Source organism: Pan paniscus, chromosome 5 (assembly GCF_029289425.2).
Source record: "Pan paniscus chromosome 5, NHGRI_mPanPan1-v2.0_pri, whole genome shotgun sequence".
Taxonomy (NCBI): domain Eukaryota; kingdom Metazoa; phylum Chordata; class Mammalia; order Primates; family Hominidae; genus Pan; species Pan paniscus.
Genome location: NC_073254.2, coordinates 47552543 through 47576697, shown reverse-complemented (window position 1 = coordinate 47576697; position 24155 = coordinate 47552543). Strand labels below are relative to the sequence as shown.

Sequence of the window (24155 nt, the reverse complement as noted above, 5' to 3'; positions counted from 1 at the left end):
TGAAGCTTAGTTTTGCTGGATACAAAATTCTTGCCTGGAAATTATTTTGTTTGAGGAGGCTAAAGATAGGACCCCTATCCTTTCTGGCGTATAGGCTGCTGTTAATCTGATAGGTTTTCCTTTATAGGTTACCTGATGCTTTTGCCTCACAGCTCTTAAGATTCTTTCCTTTGTCCTGACTTTAGATAATCTGATGACTATGTGCCTGGGAGATAATCTTTTTGTGATAAATTTCCCAGGTGGTCTTTGAGCTTCTTGTATTTGGTTGTGTAGATCTCTAGTGAGGCCAGGGAAGTTTTCCTTGATTATTCCCTCAAATATGTTTTCCAAACTTTTAGATTTTTGTTCTTCCTCAAGAATGCCAATTGTTCTTAGGTCATTTAACATAATCCCAAATTTCTTGGAGGCTTTGTTTATTTATTAAAGTTCTTTTTTCTTTGTCTTTGTCTGACTGGGTTAATTCAAAAGCCTTGTTGTTTGAGCTATGAATTTCTTTCTTCTACTTGTTTGATCCTGTTGTTGAAACTTTCCAGTGCATTTTGTATTTCCCTAAGTGTGTCTTTCATTTCCAGAAGTTGGATTGTTTCTTCTTTATGATATCTACGTCCCTGGAGCATTTTTATCCATATCCTGTGTTTTTAAAAAATTTCTTTAAGTTGTTTTTCACCTTTCTCTGGTATCTTTTTGAGTAGCTTGAAATCAACCTTCTGAATTCTCTATCTAGCAATTCAGAGATTTCTTCTTAGTTTGGATCTATTGCTGGGGTCCAGTGTGGAGGTGGTAGGGGAGTGAAGTAGACTCTGTGAGAGTCCTTGGTTGTAGATAGACTTAGTGTGGTGGCTTTCTCAAATGCTGGTTATGCTAGCAGTGCAGTTGTCATGTGGACTGACCGAGGACCACTGGTTAGTCAGGATCTTTCAGGCAGTGGAATTAGCTATTTTCTCCTTTCTTAGAGCAGTTATTCTGTCATGAATTGTTGTAATGTCCTGAGTTGGTTGGCCTCCAGCCAGGATGTGGTGCTTTCAAGAGAGCACCAGCTACAATAGTAGAAGGGGGATATAAGCTTGCCCTAAGTTGGCCAAGATGAATATTCGGTTTCTCAGGCAATGGGTGGTGTCATAAAGCTCCCAAGAGTTTATGTCTTTTGTGATTGGCTACCAAGTGGGTAGAGAAATGCCCTCAGGTGTGGGCAGGGTTAGGCAGGTCTGAGCTCAGACTGTCCTTGGGTGGGGGGCTTGCTGCAGCCACTGTGAGGGATGGGGTGGGGGGTTTTTCTCCAGCCAATTGAATTATGTTCCAGAGGGCATTATGGCTGCCTCTGTCACCAGAGAAGTAGGGGAAACCTGGTAGCAATAGGCTTCACCCAACTCCCATGCAGTTGGCAAGGCAGGTCTTGCTCCTGCTGTGCCACACCAACAGCATTGAGTTTATCTCCCTGCAGCCTTCAGGAGGGACTCAGACCTCACTCCAGGTTATAAGTTTCCTATTGAGAAAGCAAGCACAGCTTTCAGGCCATGTGCCTCCCTGTCTGCCCACAATGTTGGCAGTAACTTCTGCTCTTTCTCCAGCAGTTCCCGTTTGCCCCCAGATTCTGCTCCAGAGGATTTGTGCCCAGTCAAAATTATAACAAATTCCAGTTGGACGCTTCTTTCACACTGTGACCCCTTCCAAATTTTGCCGTCTGCCTTTCCCCAAGGCCCTTGTGAGATATAGTCAGGGATGGCTTCCCTGGGCTTGAGCTAAAGACTGGGCGTGCCTACAAGGCTCTTCCCACTGCTGCATCTACTTTTTTTTTTCGAGACTGAGTCTCGCTCTGTTGCCCAGGCTGGAGTGCAGTGGCGCGATCTTGGTTCACTGCAGGCTCCGCCTCCCGGGTTTACGCCATTCTCCTGCCTCGGCCTTCCTGGTAGCTGGGACTACAGGCGCCTGCCACCACGCTCGGCTAATTTTTTTGTATTTTCAGTAGAGACGTGGTTTCACCGTGTTAGCCAGGATGGTCTCAATCTCCTGACCTCGTGATCTGCTCGCCTTGGCCTCCCAAAGTGCCGGGATTACAGGTGTGAGCCGCAGCGCCCGGCCTGCTTTTATATTTCATGCTAAATCTGTTTCAGGTCTAAGTAAAGTTAAATCCTTTTCTTGTAATCTGGATTTTCGGGTTCCCCAGTGGGGACATGAGTTCGGAGGCAGGTTTTTCCCCTCTCACGCTTTGGGAACGCACAGTTTTTCACCTATCTGGTGGAGTTTGCAGTGGCCCCTCCCTTCTTTAAACGGATCTGTGAATTCTTTCTATTTTCTGGGTATTCTCCTGCAGTGGTTCCTTTCTTGAGGGATCTGTGAAGTGAGTTCCTCAAGATATTTCTTGTCAGGTGAACAGTCTGTGGTCTCTGTAGGGCCTGTACCACCCCGGGCACTGTTTGCCCCACAGAGTGGGCCTCTCCTGTGCAGGGCCTGGGAAGAGGCTGATTATAATCTGGTGTCTGAGGCCTGGCAGCACCAGACTCTCTTCAGTGAGTCAGGCTCAAGTCTGAGCACATCTGCAGAGCTTATGTTTGCTGTGTTGCTCATGGAAGGCAGGGAATCCAAAATTGTTTTCTTAGAGATGGACTCTCACTATGTTTCCTAGGCTGCTTTCAAACTCCTGGCCTCAAGTGATCCTCCTGTCTCGGCCTCTCAAATCACTGAGATTACAGGTATGGGCCACTGTGCCCAGCCTATTATCGATTTTCTCCCATTTCATTCAGTCCTCAACCCAATGCACTCTCTCTTTTTCTTTCCCTCATCTCTGATGCTCCTCTCAGGGTGGCAACTAACGACTTTTATACAACTCAAGCCAGTGGTCACTGTTCTGTTTCTGTCTTATGTGTGTCATTAGTGTGTTTGAGATGCATCCTCTCCTCTTTCCTGGAAGTTTTCTCCTGTCTGTTTTCTTTTATGAACCCACTTCCTCTCTGTTTTCCTACCACTTTCTAGTCCTCTGCTTTTCAGCCTCTTTCTTCATGTCTGTGTTTGTCTGGATGCAGGAGCACACACTCAGATCCCTGCTATCCTGACTTTGTGTACTTTTCTTGAGTGACCTGACCCAAAATTAGAACTTCACCCACCATGAACCTCCTTCCAGTTTATGTCACTAACCTAGTGTAGCATGACACTCATCCATTTATTTCACTGCCTTCAAATCAACTGTATTTGTTCCCCTAGAAGTTTAAATTCAGTATGTCTCAAACAGAAAATTTTACCTTCTCTCAATCACTTAATTATCACCTTTGCAGTCACGGATGCCACAATTCTCCACGTTGCGTGGTTATTCTCGACTTCTTCATATCCCTACTTCTGGCACGTGATTTAGTGATTCCTGTGACCTCTCATGTCATTACTGCCATCAAATCCATCTGCTGTCCTCCTCACCCCATGTTCCTGCCCTGGCCTACGCCCTCATTACTTCCCACCAGAGGGCTTAAAATTCCTACTGGTCTTGCCTTGAGTCCAGCCTCCTCCAGCCCATCCTTCCTACAGGTGCCCCATCCAAACACAAATCTGACCGTGTTACTCTCCTGCTTAAGATACTTCACAATCTCCTGTGTCCTGTGAGATAAAATGCAAACACCTGCCATCAGCACACAAGGCAGGTTACAGTGCCGCCTGGCCCACATCTCCCCTGGCTTCAGTCACACTGAAGAACTGCAGTTCTCCTTGCAACTTCATGCCTCTCTGCTCCTGAGCCTGCTTCTCCTGCTGGAAATGCCATTTCCCCTTTCTCTGTTTTGCTATCTGCAGGTGAACACTGTCCCTAGGAACCTTTCCTAAATCGTATTTTAATTTTGCTCCTGAGTAGCTCTTGTGTATACCTTGTGATACTCAGTGGTGATCAAACCACACATGTAGCAATCATCTTTTCTTTGTCTGTTTTATTCTTGAATTTCAAGTAGATTAAGGACAAAGTTCCCATCTTTAGAGTGTCATCCTTATTACCTAGAGAGTGAAAGTTCACAAAAAGTATGTATTAACTGAATGAAAATTAACATTTGAAGTGTGGAATTTGCTTCAAAATGTGCCAACCTTCAGTTTTCAGATTTTGTGAATATAATAAATACAAAGTAGCCTAAGCTAAACCAATTACATCTGTGTAGCCCAGTCTATACACCATGTATTTTTCTTTTTCCTTTGGGATTCATTTCTGTAGGTGAGTAATTCTCTAGACCCTAAACTCAGTGGAGGACCCTACCATCCGTGTGCGGCACTGAACCTGCTGTCACTCTATCCATCTAAGTAGAGGACTGGTTCTCCCCGTGTTGGGCTGGGAGGGGAAATCCTCACTTAGGGACCACCAACCATGCAGTGTCATTTCACTTCACTTCCTCTTCCAGGCTGAACCCCAAACTCTCTGTAATTCACTGTAATAATAATTCACTTTTTGTTATCAACCAGTTGCTGCTTCTTATGTATCAGGTAAAGCTAAGATACTATCCCATAGGTCTTTCAAGTGCAACAACTTGTATTTCCAGGTGAAACTACACTTGAAAACTACACTCCACAAGACAATTTTGTGAATGTTATGTGAATGATAATACTTTTAAATTTACTCTGCTAAAATGTAAGTGTTGTGGATAAAATTATAGAAGGTATCATTTTTCTTCTAAAAGTAAGAATGTAACTTGAAGTCTATAAATGTCACTAAGACTCTGGAGATATTTTCACGTCCTTCATGATTTTGTTCCACTCTGAAATATTTATTCCATCCTTCCACTTCCCTGCCTTGCTTTATGGCTGTATCAGTAATTTTTAATGTATTGTTCTGTAGGGTTTCTGAGATCCTATGGGAATGGGGTAGGAGGACTACTCAATATTGTTTCTACCAGGAGTTGTGTGACTTGGACAAGTTACTTTACCTCGGGGTCAGTTCCCTATTATGGAAAATAATTTCTTCTACATGGGGGTGTGAAGATTCAATGAGTAAGTTTAGCACATAGTAAGTGCCCAATAAATATTATCTTATTGTATTCAGCATTACCATTATTGTAGATGGATGTTAAGTCTTCGGGGACAAGGGAAACAACCTATATCATCCATGGGTCATTTCTGTCTTTGTTTCTTCTCACTCCTTTTCTTTTCTTTCGTTTGCATTTCTCATTTTCTGTGTTATTCCTTCATGTTCCCAATAACCTTCCTGTTACCTGTTTGCTTCCTGCATTCTGTGTAGCATCCTACATATTCAACCATTCTCCATCTTCTCCTTCATGTAGCAGACCATGTGTCAACATATGCAGAGTTTGTGCAGATGCACAGACCCTCTGGGGAGTATATGCTTGAATTTGATGAGGAGGAGCAGTTCTACATGAACCTGGATGAGGAGATGGTCTGGCCTCTACCAGAGTTTATTCATACCTTTGACTTTGGTGCTCAGAGGGGTATTGCTGGCATCGCCAAGGCAAGGAAGCACTTGAACACCGGGATCAATGGTCCAAACAGGCTTGGGCCACAAATAGCACTGCCTATAGCTGCCTGTTCCTCTACAGTCCAGCTGGAGGGATGGGAGGGCCTCTCTGCCACACAGAGAACTAGAGGCCATGATGCCAACTTATGAATGAGCCCCTTCCCTGAGAGCGAGCAATGTTGGGTCCACACAGCTGGGTTCTTAGGACAGCAGAGGAGGAGGCATTTTCTTCTTGCTCAAGAGAAAGGCTGGGCTGAGGGGGTCAGGTCAGGAGCATGAGAAGCTGTGACCCTGTCCAGGAGCCCTGGGGGAGCAGGAGGATGGGCCTGGGAGAGGTAACCCCTAATCTGGTGAATATAGGGCTTGGGGTGGTGGAACCTTTAAGAATCAGCCAATGGCAGTAGGCTCCTTGGGTTCTATCCCCTTTTGGAGCCCCCACCGAGGTGACCGTCTTTCCCAAGGAGCCTGTGGAGCTGGGCCAGCCCAACACCCTTGTCTGCCATGTTGACAATTTCTTCCCACCAGTGCTGAACATCATGTGGCTGCGCAATGGGGAGCCAGTCATTGAGGGTCTTGCAGAGACCATCTTCCTGCCCAGCAACAAACTCAGATTCCACAGGTTCCACTACCTGACCCTCGTTCCCATGGCCGAGGACACCTGTGACCTCCAGGAGGAGCACTAGGGTCTGCACCAGCCTCTCCTCAGGCACTGGGGTATGGAGCGCCCTCCCTCTGCCATCACGGCCTTGGCACCACCTTTATTTCCTGGACCCATTGCCCCTCAGCACTGCCTTCCTCAATCCCATGTTTTATGGTCACTTTATCCAAATTTCACCATCTCATGGTTTCGAATACCCAACACCTCCCACACCCAAGGCCAGCCCTTGCTCTCTGTACCTTATAACTCTGTCTTCCCTTGGTGCCCCAGAGGTCCAGGAACTAATCCAGGTACCTGAGACCATGGAGATGCTGATCTGTGCCCTGAGCCTGCTGGTGGGCCTGGCGGGGGTCCTCAATGGCACCATCGTCTCAAAGACCAAGCGATCTGACAGCATCCCTGGGTCCAGGGGCTCCTATGAGTCATCCTAGAGGTGTATTAGGGACAGAGTGGAAAAGACGAGGTAACAAGTTAGGGGTGAAGAGTGGGAAAGAGAAACACTTCACCAGGGGCTCTTTGAGCATTGATGTTTTAGTGCCACTGGGCTGGATAAAAACATTAACAAATGTAATGAGAAATGACATTCGTTGAGTTGCTTACTATGTTCCAGGCACTATTCTAAGTGCTTCTCATGTGTTCACTTATTTACATGTGGAGGTTGGTTCTTATTTATTTCATGTTACAGAGGGGGAATCACACCGGGAGAGGTGAAGACCACACAGCTTCAAAGTGCAAAGCTTGGATTTAAACCCAGGCTTTGGGCCTGCACTGGCTGCAGTCTTGTCCAGTATTTAGATTATTTCATCTGCAGTCATGGTCTTCCTACATTTTGCACAGCCTTAATTTTCTTCTGCCCACAGAGTGATGTTCAGAACTTCCAATGCTATGTTAAACATTTCCAGCAACGAAGGGACATCTTATCTTTTGCACAATCTCAAAGGCAATCCACCTCATTTCTTTGAAATATATATGCTATAGATTTTTGGTTCACTACCTTTAACATGTCATGAAATTGATTAAATTCTGTCTATGTCTTGAGCTGAATTCAGTTTAAATTAATATGAATTTTGCGGAGTCCACTAATGTGTTAACCACATTATATATTTTCTGACACTGAAGAATCTTTGCATTCCTAGAATAAATCTAAATTGGTCAAAATTGATTGTTTTTGTAATGTACCGTTGGATTCAGTGACATGGCTAAAATTAGTCCACAATCCTGTTCTCTTGTACTATTCTTAGCTGGCTCTGGAAATATAAATGAACCAACCTCATACAATGATCTCAAAAATTTTGTTCCATTCTATGTTCTAGAATCACACGTGTAAGAGGCATGATCTGCCCCTGGAAATGTGGGAGGACGCCCTTATCTGCAATATGATCAGGACAGGGCCCTTTGGAAGGCGATTCTTTGCTTCCCGTGACAATTTCTTTGATATTCTCTACTCTATTTTAGTTTTCTATTTCTTCCTGTAGTTTTGACCTTTATATCTTTCTAGAAATGTATCCATTTTATCTAAATTTTCAAATTTATACATAAGAGTTGGTCATAAGATTTTGCATTTTAAAATGTGTGTATAAATAGTGATTTACCCTTTTCATTCTGAATCTCCTGTATTTTCCTTAGGAGTCTTGCCAGAGGTCTCATTAAAGTTTTCATTGCCTCAAAATTTGATTTCCTTTGTCTTCCCTATTTTTATATTTCATTGAATTCAGCTTTTGTCCTTATTGTTTACATGTATTTTCTTTTTGCTGTTTTTCTACTTTTCCATCCTCTTAATTCACATAATTAGCTCATTTGTTTATAGTCATTTTACTCTAACAAAATTGTTTAACAAATAGTCTGACATTCTATGCAGCATTTTGAATGAACTTATTTCATCTTTCTATAAAGACTAAACATCTATTATGTTTTCAGTTATTTCCTCTTCCTCCACTATTTCCCTGACTTTCTAGATGTCTAATTATCAAGATGTCAGATGTCTGTTTCTATCCTTCATTTCTCTTCACTTGTCCTTTATATTTTCTATTGTTTACTCTATCATATTGTCCTTGGGACAGTTTCTCAGTTTGGCTTTTTGTTTATTAATTACACTTCAGTTGCAAAAGTCCTATTTCTTGTCTCATTTATTATGTTTCTTATTCCAATCTTTATCAAAGCTCAATATTTGTGTTTGATTCAGTGGCTTCTTGCTTTTGCTTCAAATTCCCAACTTCTCTTTTACTTCTCTATTTAAGCCCTTTTTATTGTGAACTAGGGGACTTTTGGAAGAAACACACAAACCAATAGAATGTACATTGAATGATTATCACTGCAAGCACCCATGTAACTAGTACCTGGGTGAATATGTAGACTGTTGCCAGCATCCCTGTGCCCCTCCTTAGGCCAGGAGGTAGTATGTAAGCTTTTCAGGAGCCACTGCTGATATCCATAATGCCTAGCATTGCTCCTGGTACACAGTAGGTCCTCCATAAATATCTCTTGTAGAAGTATTTTATTATTTATTTAGTATGTACTTCTTAAATGTTTTCCACCTTCAAGTATTCCCACTCATTTGAAGTTAATTGCAGCCATATGATTTACACTGGAAAATGAAATGCGAGAAGTGTGTTCTTTCTAGGAGGGATCATTAAGAGCCAGTGAATAAATTCTTAGGTTCCCTTCATTCTGCTGGGGAGGTTCTGGGAGCAGATGTGCAGGAGAAAGCCTGTCAGCCTGGCTTCCTGAGTACGATGATGAGCAGAGCTTCCTGCACGACTTACTTTGGACGTGTAGCATGAGCCAAACCTGGATATCTGGGTATTTGTTAGTTTCGCACAGCTGATCCTATTCTTACCGTGTAAAAGGAATTGAAGAGAAGGTGCTCAATGAGACTTCAAAGAAGCTGAGAGACAAGAGAACTAGGAGGATGTTTCATCCCATAAGCCAAGTGCACAGGAATTTCAGGGACAGTTTAGAATGCAACATGCTCAAAAGGCATCAACTATGGTAAGTGTTCACTGGCCTGGTAGCAAGTGGTTATTAAAACCCCTTTAAAGAGCATCTTCACACCCGATGCCCAACTCCCACCTCCTTCCACTTTCACCATCCCCTGGCTCGGCCTCACTGCTACTTGACAAATGGGGACAAAGAGAGGGTGAGATGATTTCTTCTTAGGGTACCCCTTGATAACCATCTGAGGCAGCAGCATCTGTTGGGTGGACCACCTTCTCGTTAGGGGATTGTGAGGGGTAGAAAATGAAGGGACCAGGTGGAAAGGGATGGAGGATACAACACTCAGCTGGGAGTCCTAAGCCCGCCGGGTTTGTTCTTCTGCAGGTATCAATTTTTCTGAGTCAGAGGTTGAGTCACCCACTTCACATCTCCTTTAAAGCTCCAGTTCCAGCTTTCCTTTGAATCTCTGCTCTTCAACTCCAATGACTGATGTACCTCAAGACTCCTCTACCTCCTGGCTGCCTTTGATCCTGCTGCACATAGCACTCAGCAAAGGGCCTGACTCTTAGAAAACACTCTATAAATATTGAAAATTTGAAGTCTAGTGACAAGGTGGTCCCCAGTTTGGATGGTCTCTCAGCTCTTGTCTCCTCTGGGACCTCTCTCTGCACTGCATCCTTCCTTAGAAATCCCAGAGTTTCATAAACACCTGCATATGTCAGAGTGAGACACACCTGATACCTTCTTTCTGTGACTCCAGGGACTTTCCTCATCTCCTGACACCCTCAGTTCCCTAGGAGCACATATCCTGTTCCTGTAATGTGGGTGCAGATACCTCAGCTTCTGATCCTGCCAAGTGTTAGTCCAGAGATTGTTCACTCCACTCTGGGTACTGCCCTAACCTGTAAGATGAGTACAGGCGACAAGCAGCAAAGAGAGTGACTCTGATTGGATATGGTTTGTAATGTTAACTGCTCAGTGGCTCTGAGGGTAGGATTTATGTGCTCTGGGTCTGAGGATTTCATAATGATCTCGATTTGAAGACTTTCTGCTATTCTCATGACCTCCTTCCATCGTTGAATCCCTGGATTGAGATCATATTAATTTTATGCTGCATAGGTTTCTCACAAGTTTCCTGTGAAGCCAAAACGGAAAATAAGACAGATAAAGGTCCTTATTTACTATATACTGTCTTCCTTAGCTTATTATGTGACAGCTGAAATCACTACACAAAAACAAGTCAGCAGCATTTTCCTTTATAGTTTTTGAGGAAATGAGGCTGATCAGGGATAAAGATGTTTTAAAAAGAAAAAATGATTCTGTCCTATTCCCTAGGTTAAGAGGATTATGAGAAACATGACTGGTTGTCCTTGTGTGTGGCTTCTCTTTCCTGACTCCCTGACTCAGTCCAGCCTCTCTGCAGACTCCAGCTGTATTTACTTATATCTGTGCCAGTGACGCCCAAGTCTGTGCCTTCAGCCCCATCTCTCCTGGAATTGGAGGAAGCCGGTCCCCAGATGGAGGATATTATTTGCAAGGGGAGATGGGCAAGAGGAGCACAGTAGCTTTCGGGAATTGACCAGGGACAGGCGCCCAGGGACACACAAGGCCCAGAAGATGCTTGTAAGAAGCCAGGGAGACTGAAGGCATCAACTGGATGTATCAGAGAGCTGCTGTGCACTGATTGTGTGTATCAGGAGTGAAGAATCCATCCTCTACACGAAAAAGAAAGCTTACAACAAACATGTCCTCTACCTTGACCAAAAGGTGTCAATATGAGACGCAAAACACATAACAATGTTGGATTGTTTAAAAAAAAAAAAAAAAAGACCAGTGTTTGAAAAAGAGTGCTACACGTATTGCTTTGCTCTTTCCCCAGTGGGGAGTCATCTCTGTCTGTATGAAAATTAAGACAGGAGGCCTAGGCTGGTGGATGAATGCAGACTTAGACGACAAATGACGTCTATTGGATGCATTCAAAAGTCCAAGCCGTATTTGGTTAAGGAGTATTTGTGATGGCACACAAAGAAAATGGTTAAAGTATATTAGATTACATTTATGATTTTAAATTCTGATGTTCATTTAACTTCTTAATGGCAATGATAAAACATGCTCTCAGTAAGCTATATGTTGAATTAGTGCTGTGGGAATATGGGTTCTATCAGGCAGATTTGCAGTCTGCTCACCATTGAATAGTTAAGAATAGTGGTCTGAGACATAAATGGATGAGGGCACTAAACTTGATTTGGGGGCAGCTCACTGACATACAGCCAATTCAGAAGAGTGTCATGTGTAACAGGCCCCATTATACAATAGTTAACATATCCCCATTTTCATGGTTCTCTTCTTTCCTATGTGTAAACCAAAATGAACTTCTTTATTAACTCCTACTGTCTACTAAAACCCTCAGAGAAAAGTGATGAGAGATGATTTGGTGCATATTTTTAAAGGAAAACAAACAGTCATGTTGGGTTTTGATTATTTGTGGTGCTAAGAAGAAGGGAACATGGTTGGAGGCCCAGTGAGAGAAACAGTGCTTTGAATCAAAGAGCAGAATGATAGAAACTGACTTCAGAGCAACTTCTTGGCAGCAGTATCCTCTTTGGAAGTTGAAGGTCTGTCCTGGAGCCAGATGCTAACGAAACACAGCAAATGCTTTTTCTAAGGCACAATAGTCTTTTCGGTGAGCTCAGGAACCCTGTGGGGGTAAAGGACAAGTTATCCCAGGTTGCCAGCCTCCTTCCTGTAAGTCCAGGAGAGAAAAATTATGGTGAGAGGCTGCGTCTCAGGCTGATAAATAACAGAGTTGATCTCTGCTTCCTTCAGCAATGGAGCCAAGCAATGCTCTTTCCCCACTTGCCTGAAGGCTGACATTGAAAGAGGGGTTCATGCCTGAGATTCCCTTCCTGGAGGAGCCTCAGTGTTACAATGCACAGAAAGGACTCATATCCTCCTGCAACCCACCCCACAAGGAAATCAAAGCAGGAATATTACCTGTTTATGCAGATCCTCGTTGAACTGAAACGAAAGAGGAAAGGTTATATAATCAGCCGTTGAAACCACCTCAGATAATTAGAGAAACATTTCCATCCCACCAAATTCCATTGCCCATCACTCAATGGACGCTCCGCAGGAGCCTGAGTACTTGGGACCTCATGCATCTGGCTGCATTAAGATCCCAGCCTGGGATCCCTCTCTCGCTATAGGTCATGTTTGTTCCCCGATTATCTGATATTAGTGGCCTCTAGAGCTTTCTGACATTTCTTTTCTGTCAAACCCCTCATCGTGGAATAAGTGTGAATATGCCAGGGGAAGGCAAGTCCCGTTCACCCTGCAGGCTTTCTCACCTTTCTTGCTCCTCCTGTGCATGAAGATGCCCACTCCACAGATGATGAGCCCCAGCACGAAGCCCCCAGCTCCCGTCAATGTCTTACTCCGGGCAGAATCAGACTGTGCCTCTGGGAAGGACAGACACAGGTTTAGTGTCACCTCCACCAGCTGCATCCCTACTCATGTCCTGTCTGAGATTCTGGAGCCTGATGCAGCATATCGGGATGAGGACAGTGCAGCGGAAAAAGCTTGCTAAGAGGAAATTCAGAAAGAGCCACCCTCATATCTGGAACAGGGGTGTGACCTCAACAAGGTGGCAAATGCTGATTCTGGAAGTTGCCTCTCAAAATGCCTGAGAAGAGGCTAAAATGCTGAAGGAAGAGAACTGTTCCTATGTGTGAGGTCAGTTCCTAAGTGTGAGGGTTTCGAGACCAGTCAGTGTCCCTAGATTCTCTGACAAGGGGGAGAACTATGAATCTTCAGGAACCCCTAAGCCAAGGTCAGGAAGTCTCCATTGCCCTGGCTTCAGACTATGCTCAGGAGCTGGTATAGAAGAAAGATGGGGTTTGGACATGGCCCCAGGGTATAGATGCAGAAGATAAGATGAGTGGACCCCAGAGCCAGAGAGTCCCCTGCTTTTCAGAGGTGGGGTCTAGAGGGTCATCAGAGACTCACTCCACTCCACGGTGACAGGACTGTCCAGGCTGGTGTGCTCCACTTGGCAGGTGTAGACGTCTCCCTGCTGGGGGGTCATTTCCAGCATCACCAGGATCTGGAAGGTCCAGTCTCCATTACGGATCAGGTTGGTGGACACGACCCCAGCTGTTTCCTCCCGTCCATTCAGGAACCATCGGACTTGAATGCTGCCTGGGTAGAAATCCGTCACGTGGCAGACAAGCAGGTTGTGGTGCTGCAAGGGCCCCTTCTTGGAGGGGGAAACATTCACCCTAGGCTGGACTAGGAGCGTGGAAGAAAAATAATGAAATAGAATTTGAGATTGTCCTTCTTTCTTTCCTTCCTTCCTTTTTTTTGAGACATAATCTCGCTCTTTCTTTCTTTCATTCTTTCTTTTTGTTGAGATGGAGTGTCGCTCTGTTGCCAAGTCTGGAATGCAGTGGCGCAATATTGGCTCACTGCAACCTCCACCTCCGGGCTTCAACCAATTTTCCTTCGTCAGCCTCCCGAATAGCTGGGATTATAGGTGCCTGCCACTTCACCTGGCTAATTTTTGTATTATTAGTAGAGACAAGGTTTCTCCATGTTGGTCAGCCTGGTTCTCTAGGAGCACTTGACCAACGCCTGACCTCAAGTGATCCACCCGCTCGGCCTCTCAAAGGGCTGGGATTACAGGCCTGAGCCACTGCATCTGCCCAGATTATTATTTCTTAGGCATGTTCACTATGTAATTGATTCCTAGATGTTGAAAATAGGAATAATGTGATTAGGCTAGTGGGTAAGGGTAGCATTGAAAAGATAGAAATAGACCTTCAAGTAGAGCATGCATGATCTTGAATAAAATAATAGTAAGTATATAGCGGAATGGCAGGGAGACAGAGTTTGCACTCTGTAGCACATTTAGGAGAAATTTTAACCAAAAGTAATTTGGGCAAAGAATATTTGATCAACTGTGAAATTACCTACCTTTTCAAAGTTCTATCTTGATACAAAGGAAGCAAAATTTACTCAAATAATATCTTGAAATTAAGATATACAGACAATGGCATTATGGTGGCCTGTGAATCTAATAACTTCATGAAAATACAAAGAAAATGAAGACAGCTTTACATGTCTTATTCTGTAAAAAACCTATGTATTTTTTTACCTCACCTACAAAAACTCAAAATCTTCATATTTACAAATATCCTGAGCTCCTACATGCTTGAGTAGTAGAAATCCCGTCCTTTTTCAAGTTCCTCCTCTGTGCTGTGTCTTCAGGTCCCATGAAGGTCTCACAGATGACCAGGTGTTGCCTCCCTCTGCATCTTTGCATTTGTGCCCCAGCTTGTCCTGTTGTTCTCAGGTGAATTTCCACACTGCCACTGGCAACTTTTCTTTTGGATCTCTGCCACCAGTACCTTTTTCCTCCTCAGAAAGCAGAAAAGGCCAGGCATGGTGGTCATGCCTATTCTTAGCACTTTGGGAGGTTGAGGCATGAGGATCACTTGAGCCCAGGGTTTTGAGACCAGCCTGGGCAACATAGTGAGAATCCATCTCTAAAAAGAAAAATAAATTAGCCAGACATGGTGGTACGTGTATCTGTAGTTCTAGCTACATGGGAGGCTGAGGCAGGAGGATCACTTGAGCCCAGGAGGTTGAGGCTGCAGTGAGCCATGATGGTGCCACAGCACTCCAGCCTGGGAGACAGAGTGAGAACCTGTCTCAAAAACAAACACAAACACAAAACAAAAAACAAACACAGAAAAGGGTCAAGTGCTCCTAGAGAACAGTTCATTCAGGGAGATCCACTAGAGAACAGCTCTTTCAGAGGACTACCCTAGAGAACAGCTCATCAAGAGGAATGTCTCAAATTAGTCTTCTAGGTCCCTAATCACTCAGTTCTTTCATTTCTACTTCCTGGAGAACACAAATACCCTAACATGGCGCTGGGCCAGGTAAAAGTACAGTCTTGAACTGACACACAACCCTTACTCCCTATTGTATTTTTGCCTTGTTTTCAGACTGATCCACATTGTCAGCCTCTTCCCTCAATGTGAGTTTATTTCAGGGGCACCTGTGTCTCACTACTTCATTACCTCGGTTAACTCAATGTCCATTACACTATTCAACTTATGTCTAAATCTCAGTTGTGAATTACCTACAATTTCTTCCCCATAGAGCTTCTGGGAACCATGAAATCAGGGGGAATACTTGGGTATCTGTTTTAAGGTCCCAGAACATTCCATGAGAGGCATCTTGCTCAATATTCTTTGACAGGAGCAGGTCAGCCTGGAGCCACATCAGCGACCTCCAGGGTGCGCTGGAGTTAAGGCCTGATACCCAATGGCCTCATTTCTGACCCAGTTCAAATACATTTCACCAAGGAAAGGATTCCTGTTTGTTCTAGTTGCCTTCTCTAATGCCCAGAAAACATTTGCTCAATTACTTCTAGATTTGGGTGGACATCCACCCTGGAATTGTCACTACTCCTTTCCTCCCCCTTCCACCTCTCCCCTGCCTCTGTGTTTTCCTTGTTGTAACTCATGCCTTGATTGCAATTTCCCTGACAAATAATAGCAGTTTCCTACCTCATCTCCCTGCCTCTGGTCCCTCCTCTAGCCAGCACCCTTAGTAGTCTTCTGAAGACACATCTCCAACCTTCTCTTTTTCATTTTTCAAAAATCTTCAGTGTTCTGACAATACTTATCTGGCTACATGGGAACCTCTAGGGAGCTGATTACAAGCAGAGATCCCCAGACCTTCCCACCCAGGGAATCTGAGTCTGGGGGCAGTGAGTCTGGAGATCTGTGCATCACAGAGGATCTCCAGAAGAGTCTTCAGAGGAGTGAGGTTGGGGACCTGCGGGCCTGGAGGAGAAACCCACACTCCTTAGGCTGGCATCAGGGCTGTCTGCAATCTGGCAGTTGATTACTGTGAAAGAAAATGCTGCCATGTCACTGATTGGTGCCTCTACAAAGTCTTAGTAACAGTTTTTGCCAATTGCATTATTTTTATTTGAACACCTCTCTCAACCAATTACCTCAGCAACTTTCCTAAGCTCATGTCACTCACCTCATCCCCACCCAATGTGTCCACCTTCTCACTCCTAGCAGGTGAACTTCCTTTCACTTTCCAGGAACAAGAAAATCAAAGGTGTGATCTCCCCAGCTTCCTCCTCCTCCCCCCTTCATTTTTTCCTCTTTCTAGAAAAAAGGTCCAGGGCTCAATCCCACATCCTGATACTACTCCCTCAGGTCCCTCAGGTTGGTGCACCAGGCTCCCCACCCCACAAATTCACAGGAGGAAGCCAAAGCTCCAAAGCCCTCCTGTCCCATCCTTGAGAAATCCTCTTACTGCACACACCTCACCTCTCTCCATCCCTTTACACCCCGACTTCCTGAAGGAAAAGACAAATGAGCTCAGACACTGCCCTGTGCCAGCCATGGGGAACCCAAGACAAGTAAAATCCATCTCAGCCCCGAGGAGGATGCGCCACACTCAGCCTCATGCACCCCCTCCCATTCCAGCTCCTGCTGCTGCAGCCAGCCTGCTCTCCCCAGGTCTCCCTGGTTTCCAAACCCACTTTCCATCTTCTGTTTTCTGACCTTCCCAAGTCACTGGCACCGCTGTCCACTGTGCTGCTGAGGTCACCTCCCCTCAGCTTCCAAGACTCTTCTCTGCGGGCCTCTCCTCACACTGCACTTGGGTTTTTTTGGTCTCTTTCACAGGCTTTTCTGTCTTGGCCAAATCACAACTGTCCAGTTCCCAGGATCCGGTCCTTTGCTCTTTCCCCTGGGTCCCCTCTCCCTGGATGGTCTCATGTGTCTCAGTCTCCTCCCCGGCTGCAGACCCTTCTGTCTACCTGCCCATCAGACCACCCATCTGCCCCTCAAGCACCTCAAACCCAGCTATCTCCCTGCAGGTTTCTTCTCTGTGTGGCCTGCTGTGCCATCTCCACCTCCATCTCCACACCACACCCTTGTGCGCTGTCCTGTGGCCTCCTTTTCTCACCCCACATGCAGTCAGCTGCCAGGCCTGATGAAGTCCCGGGGGTCTCTCTGCTCCCGTCCTCCTCACTCCATGCTCAGCCCAGTCCAGGTCCCCGCGCTCGCTCCCCTGACAAGCTCTAGATGGGCTCCCCCCAATGAATCCCCAACCCAAAGTCCCCTTTCCGCTTGGCACTAAGGTCCCTTAGGCCAACCCGGCTGCTCCTGCGCCCCTGGGCACGGGCCCGCGGGGCTGCCCTGGGACCGCCGGCCCAAAGCCCTCACTCACCTCGGCGCTGCAGGGTCACGGCCTCGTCCAGCTCGTAGTTGTGTCTGCACATCCTGTCCGGCACTGCCCGCTTCTCCTCCAGGAGGTCCTTCTGGCTGTTCCAGTACTCCGCAGCAGGCCGCCCCAGCTCCGTCACCGCCCGGAACTCCCCCACGTCGCTGTCGAAGCGCGCGTACTCCTCCCGGTTGTAGATGTATCTCTCCAGGAAGCGCTGTGTCCCATTAAACGCGTAGCATTCCTGCCGTCCCTGGAAAAGGTAATTCTCTGCGGGGAGGGGGTGGACATGAGCGGAGGTGCCACTCTCATCTAATCCTCTTTCTCCCTCTCTCTCTCAATATTAACGATTCTTCCCAAATCTTCCCACTCAGGGCTGGATTTTAAAATAGGAGTTTTCCTAGTACCGAGTTCTGTGGTCCTAAGCGGGTCGCAGAGCCTCTCCAGGCCTGTTTTCTCACCACGCAGAGAGAGAATTTACTGAAAAGAATGAGCTCAGGGGCACTGAGTGATCACTAGGGAGGGGCGAGCACTGAGGGGAAGGCAGTCCCTTCTGCTGGTGGCTGGAGGAGGCGAAGACGTTTCACGTGGGGTCACTGGGAGAAAAAACAGGGGCGGGAGGAGCTGGGGACGTGGAGGGCGGAGCTGCTCCCCCTACTTAACTCCCTGACTGACATTTCCATCCTGATGTCAGTCCTGGTTCAAATGCCACCTCCTCCAGGAAGCCCTCCCTTCCTTCTTTCTCTTTTCCATAGCTAAGCGCTCTCTCTTCTCGACCAGTTTCTTGAGAATTCCTCAACTTGCTCCTGTTGTTTTGCATTTAGGAAATGTAGAAATGTATTTCTTAAAACTTTCTTCAACTTTGGTATAAGAAAGACTCTGTAGCCTGAAAGTTAATTTTCAAACATGGCTGCAGAAAGACTTGGTGTCAAAAGATGTGGAAAGTATTTTACACAATGAAAATCACCACAACAACCAGGGACCTGTGGGGGTAGAGTCTTTTGGGTTTAGAGGCATTGATGTAATTTTTTTTGGCAGTTTTTATGGTTTTATTTACACACAAAACGTGGACATGAACTTTCTACTCATTTTCTTAGCTGTGCACCCTGGTACTGGGGTTGGTGACTCTGACGGCCGGCTGGGTGACTCTTTCCATGATGACTTTGCAGTTCTGGAGGAAATTTTGTGAGCGATCTCAGCACAGTAAGATTTGTTGCACATCAGCAGCACTTTCAGCTCCTTGAGGCTGTGGACCAGAAACTTCTGGAAGCCACTGGGCAGCATGTGTTTTTTGTTGTTGTTGTTGTTGCTCCCATAAGCAATGTTGGGCATCAAGATCTGGCCCTTGGACCTTCTACGAATCCTACTGTTAAGACCTCTGGGTTTCCGCCAGTTATGCTTAATTTTGACATTTCAGTCTGAGTGGTGCCACATGAACTTCTTGGTCCTCTTTTTGAGGATCTTGGGCTTCATGAGGAGTCTAGGGAGGCCATGATGCGGACGAAGAGATGGCTGCCAGCTGCATAGGCAGCACCGAGGAAGACAGCATTGATGTAATTTTTACATGAACAATTTTGGCAGCCTTTCCCACATGCTGTTCTTCCTAGGGAGTGCCATGAGCAGTGTCTGGCAGGTGTGTGTCTACACAGAATTATCAGTGACACGGCACATGTTTGTTTCTGTTTGAGTGTCTTCAGGCCTGCTCTATTCTTGGGCACACTGGGGAAATTAAGGTGCTGTGATTGTTCTGCTCATCTGTTTCATGCTCCACAAATTAACTTCTCCAGTTTATTAACCTCACCCCTTGCAGAAGTTGCACAGCTGGTGGCAGAGGATAGTGGAGATGGGGTAGGGCTGGGCTCAAGGGCACCATGGAGTCCACCTTTAGTCTCCAGTGTCATTGCTAAGGCAAGATCCCAGGTCTTGACTCAGATATCCTGACCTGCCTCTTCTCCTGGTGCCTTGGGCCCCAGACCCTAAAATTCCAGGCCCAGAGCCCCCCAGCTCCTTGAGTCCAGATTCCTCCTCCTCTGCCATCCATCCGCCCCTGCCTGTTCAATTGCCCCACTCTGAGTGTGGATTCTCCCATTTTCATTTGTTAGTCTTTGTTTCTCCTCCTCAATCACCAGTAAGAGAACGTTTTTCATTCAAGAATAAGAATTTTGAATTTTTTCTTTGCAACATTTAATTTTTTTAATTTACCCAGTCTTAGGTAATTTTTAAAGTACATTTAACTTTTGAAATGGCATTTTACCTGCCAAGTAGACATAAGCAATGAGGGGTTTTATGGTGTAATTTGAAACCTTCATTTTTTTTGTATATAAGAAACTTTATCCTGTTTGTGGAACCCTTAGCAATTGAGTTGCCCAGAGCACGGTTTGAAACCACTGATCTGAAAGAATTCGTCTCTTATTCAGAATAGGGTATATTAAAAACCTCTAGCTCCCTATGGGTTGTCTCAGCCAAGCTTTTCTCCCCCAGCCTCTTTAAGCTATAGCCTGGCTCCTCAGCCCTTTGGTCTTGTGCCCTGTTTGACGTTGGGGATGTGTGTGGAGTTGGGGGAGCATGCAGGGAATTGTGGAATCAGCCCTGCCCACTTTACCCACTCCCCTATGGCTCCAGCTCTCCCTCCAGCAGGTTTTGATTGAACATTCATTCTACGCAGGGAGCTCCAGTAATCTACCCTCAGTCCCTGTCACATGGCTCCACTGCCTCATCTCATTCCCCCTACAAACCTCAACCCAGCCTTTGCCTGTCCTCCCTTTCACTGCCCAGCATCACATGCCCCCTTCTGCTCTCTGCTCCCCCGCCTCTGGGTTTCCTTGGTGGCTTCCAACACTGTCCCTCATCCCACATGACAGCTCTGCCTATGGGATGGGGGCGCTGCATCCGTCACTTCCTCCTGACACTGTTCAGTGTCACCAGTGCTGCTCCAGCCTCCTCTCTCCCCAGCCTCACCCCTCTGCAGTTCCCAGGGCTGAGCCGTCCTGCTGGTTAGTTCTCAGCACCCTTCTGTGACTACAAGTTCAAGTTCTCCTCCCCTTCCTGGACAATGAACCCAAGGTAATAGATAAGAGGTTTTAGGGCTTGAGGGGCTGTATTCAGGAGATTCCAACCTTGTTACCCTGAAAGATGAGGAGGTGACATGATGTCAGTACCTTTTAGGTGTGTCCTAGGAGGGGTGTGGAGGGGTCTAGGAGGAAGGGTGTAAGCAGGAAAGGTGGAAGTCAGTGGAAAACTAAGGTACCTACTTTGCAGTCCTTCCTCTCAGAGTGTTGGTGTAAATTTGGACTAGAAATGTCCTGAGAGTACAATGGTTGAACAGTCCCACCAACAGAGTAAAAGTGTTCCTATTTCTCCACATCCTCTCCAGCACCTGTTGTTTCCTGACTTTTTAATGATCGCCATTTTAACTGGTGTGAGATGGTATCTCAAGACAGTGTGGCAATTCCTCAAGGATCTAGAACTAGAAATACCATTTGACCCAGCCATCCCATTACTGGGTATATACCCAAAGGATTATAAATCATGCTGCTATAAAGACACATGCACACATATGTTTATTGCGGCACTATTCACAATAGCAAAGACTTGGAACCAACCCAAATGTCCATCAGTGATAGACTGGATTAAGAAAATGCGCACATATACACCATGGAATACTGTGCAGCCATAAAAAAGGATGAGTTCATGTCCTTTGTAGGGACATGGAGGAAGCTGGAAACCATCATTCACAGCAAACTATTGCAAGGACAAAAAACCAAAGACCACATGTTCTCACTCATAGGTGGGAACTGAACAATGAGAACACATGGACACAGGAAGGGGAACATCATACACTGGGGCCTGTTGTGGGGTGGGGGGAGGGGGGAGGGATAGCATTAGGAAATATACCTAATGTAAATGACGAGTTAATGGGTGCAGCACACCAACATGGCACGTGTATACATATGTAACAAACCTGCACGTTGTGCACATGTACCCTAGAACTTAAAGTATATATATATATATATATATATAAAGAAATATCCTGAGAGTATCCTGAGAGAAAAACAATGGATCATAGATGCCATAATATTACACCAGCCACAGGGAGGCAGCAGGAAGAAGAGATTTTTCACTTGGTTACTGCTTCCTTGGCTGTCTGATAACCTACACTCAATCCCTGTCACGCACCCACACAATCTCATCTCATTCTTCCTACAAGTCGCAACCCACTCTAGTACCCTAACCAAGTTCTGGGGAGGCTGGGAGAAGTACCTTTAATGAGAATGCCTTCAGGGGCTAAAACCTATCCCCCTCCCTCCCTTCTCTCCTTAATTGTCCAAGGGATGTGGGCTCCTGCTCCACCCTGGGGAATAAGAGGCATTCTTCGTGAGCACTGAATCCTCAGTGATCCTCAGAGCCTGGACACTCCAGCTTAGGGCTCTCTGCCTGAGTCCCCTCCAGGCTGGATGCAGACGTGAACACGCCCAGGAGCCTGCACTTGCCAACTTCTCTCTCTGCAAACCTTGTCTGTCCAAGGTTATCCTGGACCTCTTGGTCCCATTTTCCCCAAAGACAAGCATACTGACCACTGGGCACCTGTCTCTGTTTACTGTACCCATGTCCTTGGAGAGAGAATAGGCCAGTAGGGTAGCAAGCTATCCTATAGGGGATGAACCTCTTTCTCTAGCTGGGAAGAGAGGACACTGCCTTAGGGCAGGAGCCCCCGCAGCCTGTCTCAGAATTTGATCCCTTAAAGATAACGTCCCCTAGGAATTGTTCCCTGAGCCAGACCCTCCAAGAATGGCAGCTCGGCTCTTACCTGGAGTGGCCCTGCCCTGGACCACAGATGTGAGCAGCACCATCAGTAACGCCGTCAGAGCCACTGTCCGGGAGGCTGCAGAAACCTGCAGAACCATCATGGAGCTGGAAAAGGGTGGCAAAATGAAAAGAGCTGCAGTCAGGAAAAGAAGGACTCGCTAAAGGGAGCTCCTGTTTGAAATATTAGAGACCATGAACCCAAGTAGTCTTCTGTGACCCTGGGATTGGACAGAGTCTGAGAAAAGAACCAATGGACACTGAGCTTTGTATGAGTCATTGCTCACTAGGCAGAAAGTTAGTATGAAAGGTCTGAAAATATAAAGCCTGTGATGCACTTAAGATGACGGAGGAAAGACAGTGATACTAATTTTAACCAGTCAGATAAGTCATGATGTTTGGGGAGATTATGCGTTTTCTTTGCTCTGAAGGTGATCTCAAATATTCTGCTGGCCCATCTACAGGGATTATCATTTCCCCAATTCTGCCACACCTCACACACCCACAGGACATGGTCTGTTGTGGAAAAAGTGCTATCTTAGTGTGTAAAAGGTCAGTCAGTGGCATGACTTAGAGGGATTAGAGTACCCATCTCAGAACTCAAATGAGGCCTGAGTCTGTCTGTCTTGCCTTTGTCCAAGGGTGTGTTTAAGATTAGCACCCATTCATATTTACTTTCTCCCAGAGGTCTGTGAGTCCTGCGATGTGCAGGAGTTACCAGGTTCTTCCACAGGACTGTCATCAGGGTCAGGAGGGCTCAGTCTAGGGACCTTACACTGGGAGCGTGGACACACCACCTACCCTACCATGTAAATATGCAGCTTTAACGACACTGCCTCTCTTGGACTTCGATTCCTTGTCTTCAATATGGGGATGATATAACCTGCCTTATAGCAAAGCTCTTAAGATCAAATGAGATCAATAGGTCTGAAATTGCTTTGGAAAAATAAAGTCCATAGAGAATATAAATTGACTGGTAAATAAGGAAGAAAGTGAAAAAAAATCATCAAAGACCCCACCTCCTTCAAAGCATCTGATTCTATTTTGTTTAGAGTGAATATTTTTACAAACTTTCAAAGAACATTACTTCTTACTTTAGACACTTATAAATGTGATCCTGTTGGACCACCAATTCTAATTTCAAAAAAAAATCAAATTGGCATCATTTCTTTAAATCAATATTAAAATGTAAATAGAAGGCTAGCATGTAAAATGCAAGAGAAGAAAATAATTATGTAGTAGAAGGTGTCTAGTAGGATTAAGGGGCCAGGAGAGGATTGTGGAGAAAAACTCAGTTTTTTTAGTAACTGCCTGGGTGGGACTTTTCTCCTTGTCATTTACCTGCCATAGATAATTAGACAAATACTTCCTCGATGTCTCAGGTAATTTATTTTTACAGTAGACATTAATAATACCTCCCTCAGGTTTAATGTGAGGTTTAAATGAGGTAATGCATGCAAAGCACTAATAACAGAATCTCTCATGTCCTAATCTGTTAGTAATTATTATTTATGCAAGGTAAGGCTACCACAAACAAGAAAAAATATTAACGTAATATATGTACTTCATCATTACATTAAATAGTAAATGTTTTGTGATCTTCTCTATGAGTATCAAATAAATAGCTCAAAATTGAAATATTTAAAAGGAGACTAGAAAAGTATTTCTTAAATATGGTAAAGAGAATATAAAATAAAAAATTAACATTACCTGTAACAGAAAAACATTAGAGAAACCCTTCTTAAAAACAAGATCAAAATATGGGCGCACATTGTTACCACAGGTAATGCTGTCCTGGGTATTCTTATATGAAAATGAAATAACAAGACTAGTAATTTAAAGATAAAAATGTTATTACACTGTTTAAATACCAGGAAAAATCAAATACTAAGAAATCTGAAAAATAAAAATTATCTAGAAATTTCACTAACAAAGGTAACCAGGAATAGATAAATAATTAAAGATCAACTTCATTCAAGTTAATTAAAACCTCTAAATAGAAATTATAACACTTCTGCAGAAATGATTAAATAAAAAGGAGGTATCTCAGGGAGGTGGACCTGAAAGAAAGAT

At 45.1% G+C, this 24155-nt stretch overlaps 1 protein-coding gene across 1 annotated transcript; it reads right to left on the bottom strand.

The window, feature by feature from the left end:
* Window positions 1-11485: 11485 nt before the first annotated feature.
* On the bottom strand, window positions 11486-22279 carry LOC100995226 (HLA class II histocompatibility antigen, DP beta 1 chain). The gene is made up of 6 exons (XM_003808595.5): window positions 22087-22279; window positions 17286-17549; window positions 13029-13310; window positions 12371-12481; window positions 12018-12041; window positions 11486-11721 (listed from the first exon to the last, which is right to left on the bottom strand). Exons 1-5 carry the CDS (start codon window positions 22184-22186, stop codon window positions 12022-12024), a joined length of 777 nt encoding a protein of 258 aa, XP_003808643.2. The 5' UTR covers window positions 22187-22279; the 3' UTR covers window positions 11486-11721; window positions 12018-12021.
* Window positions 22280-24155: the final 1876 nt, after the last annotated feature.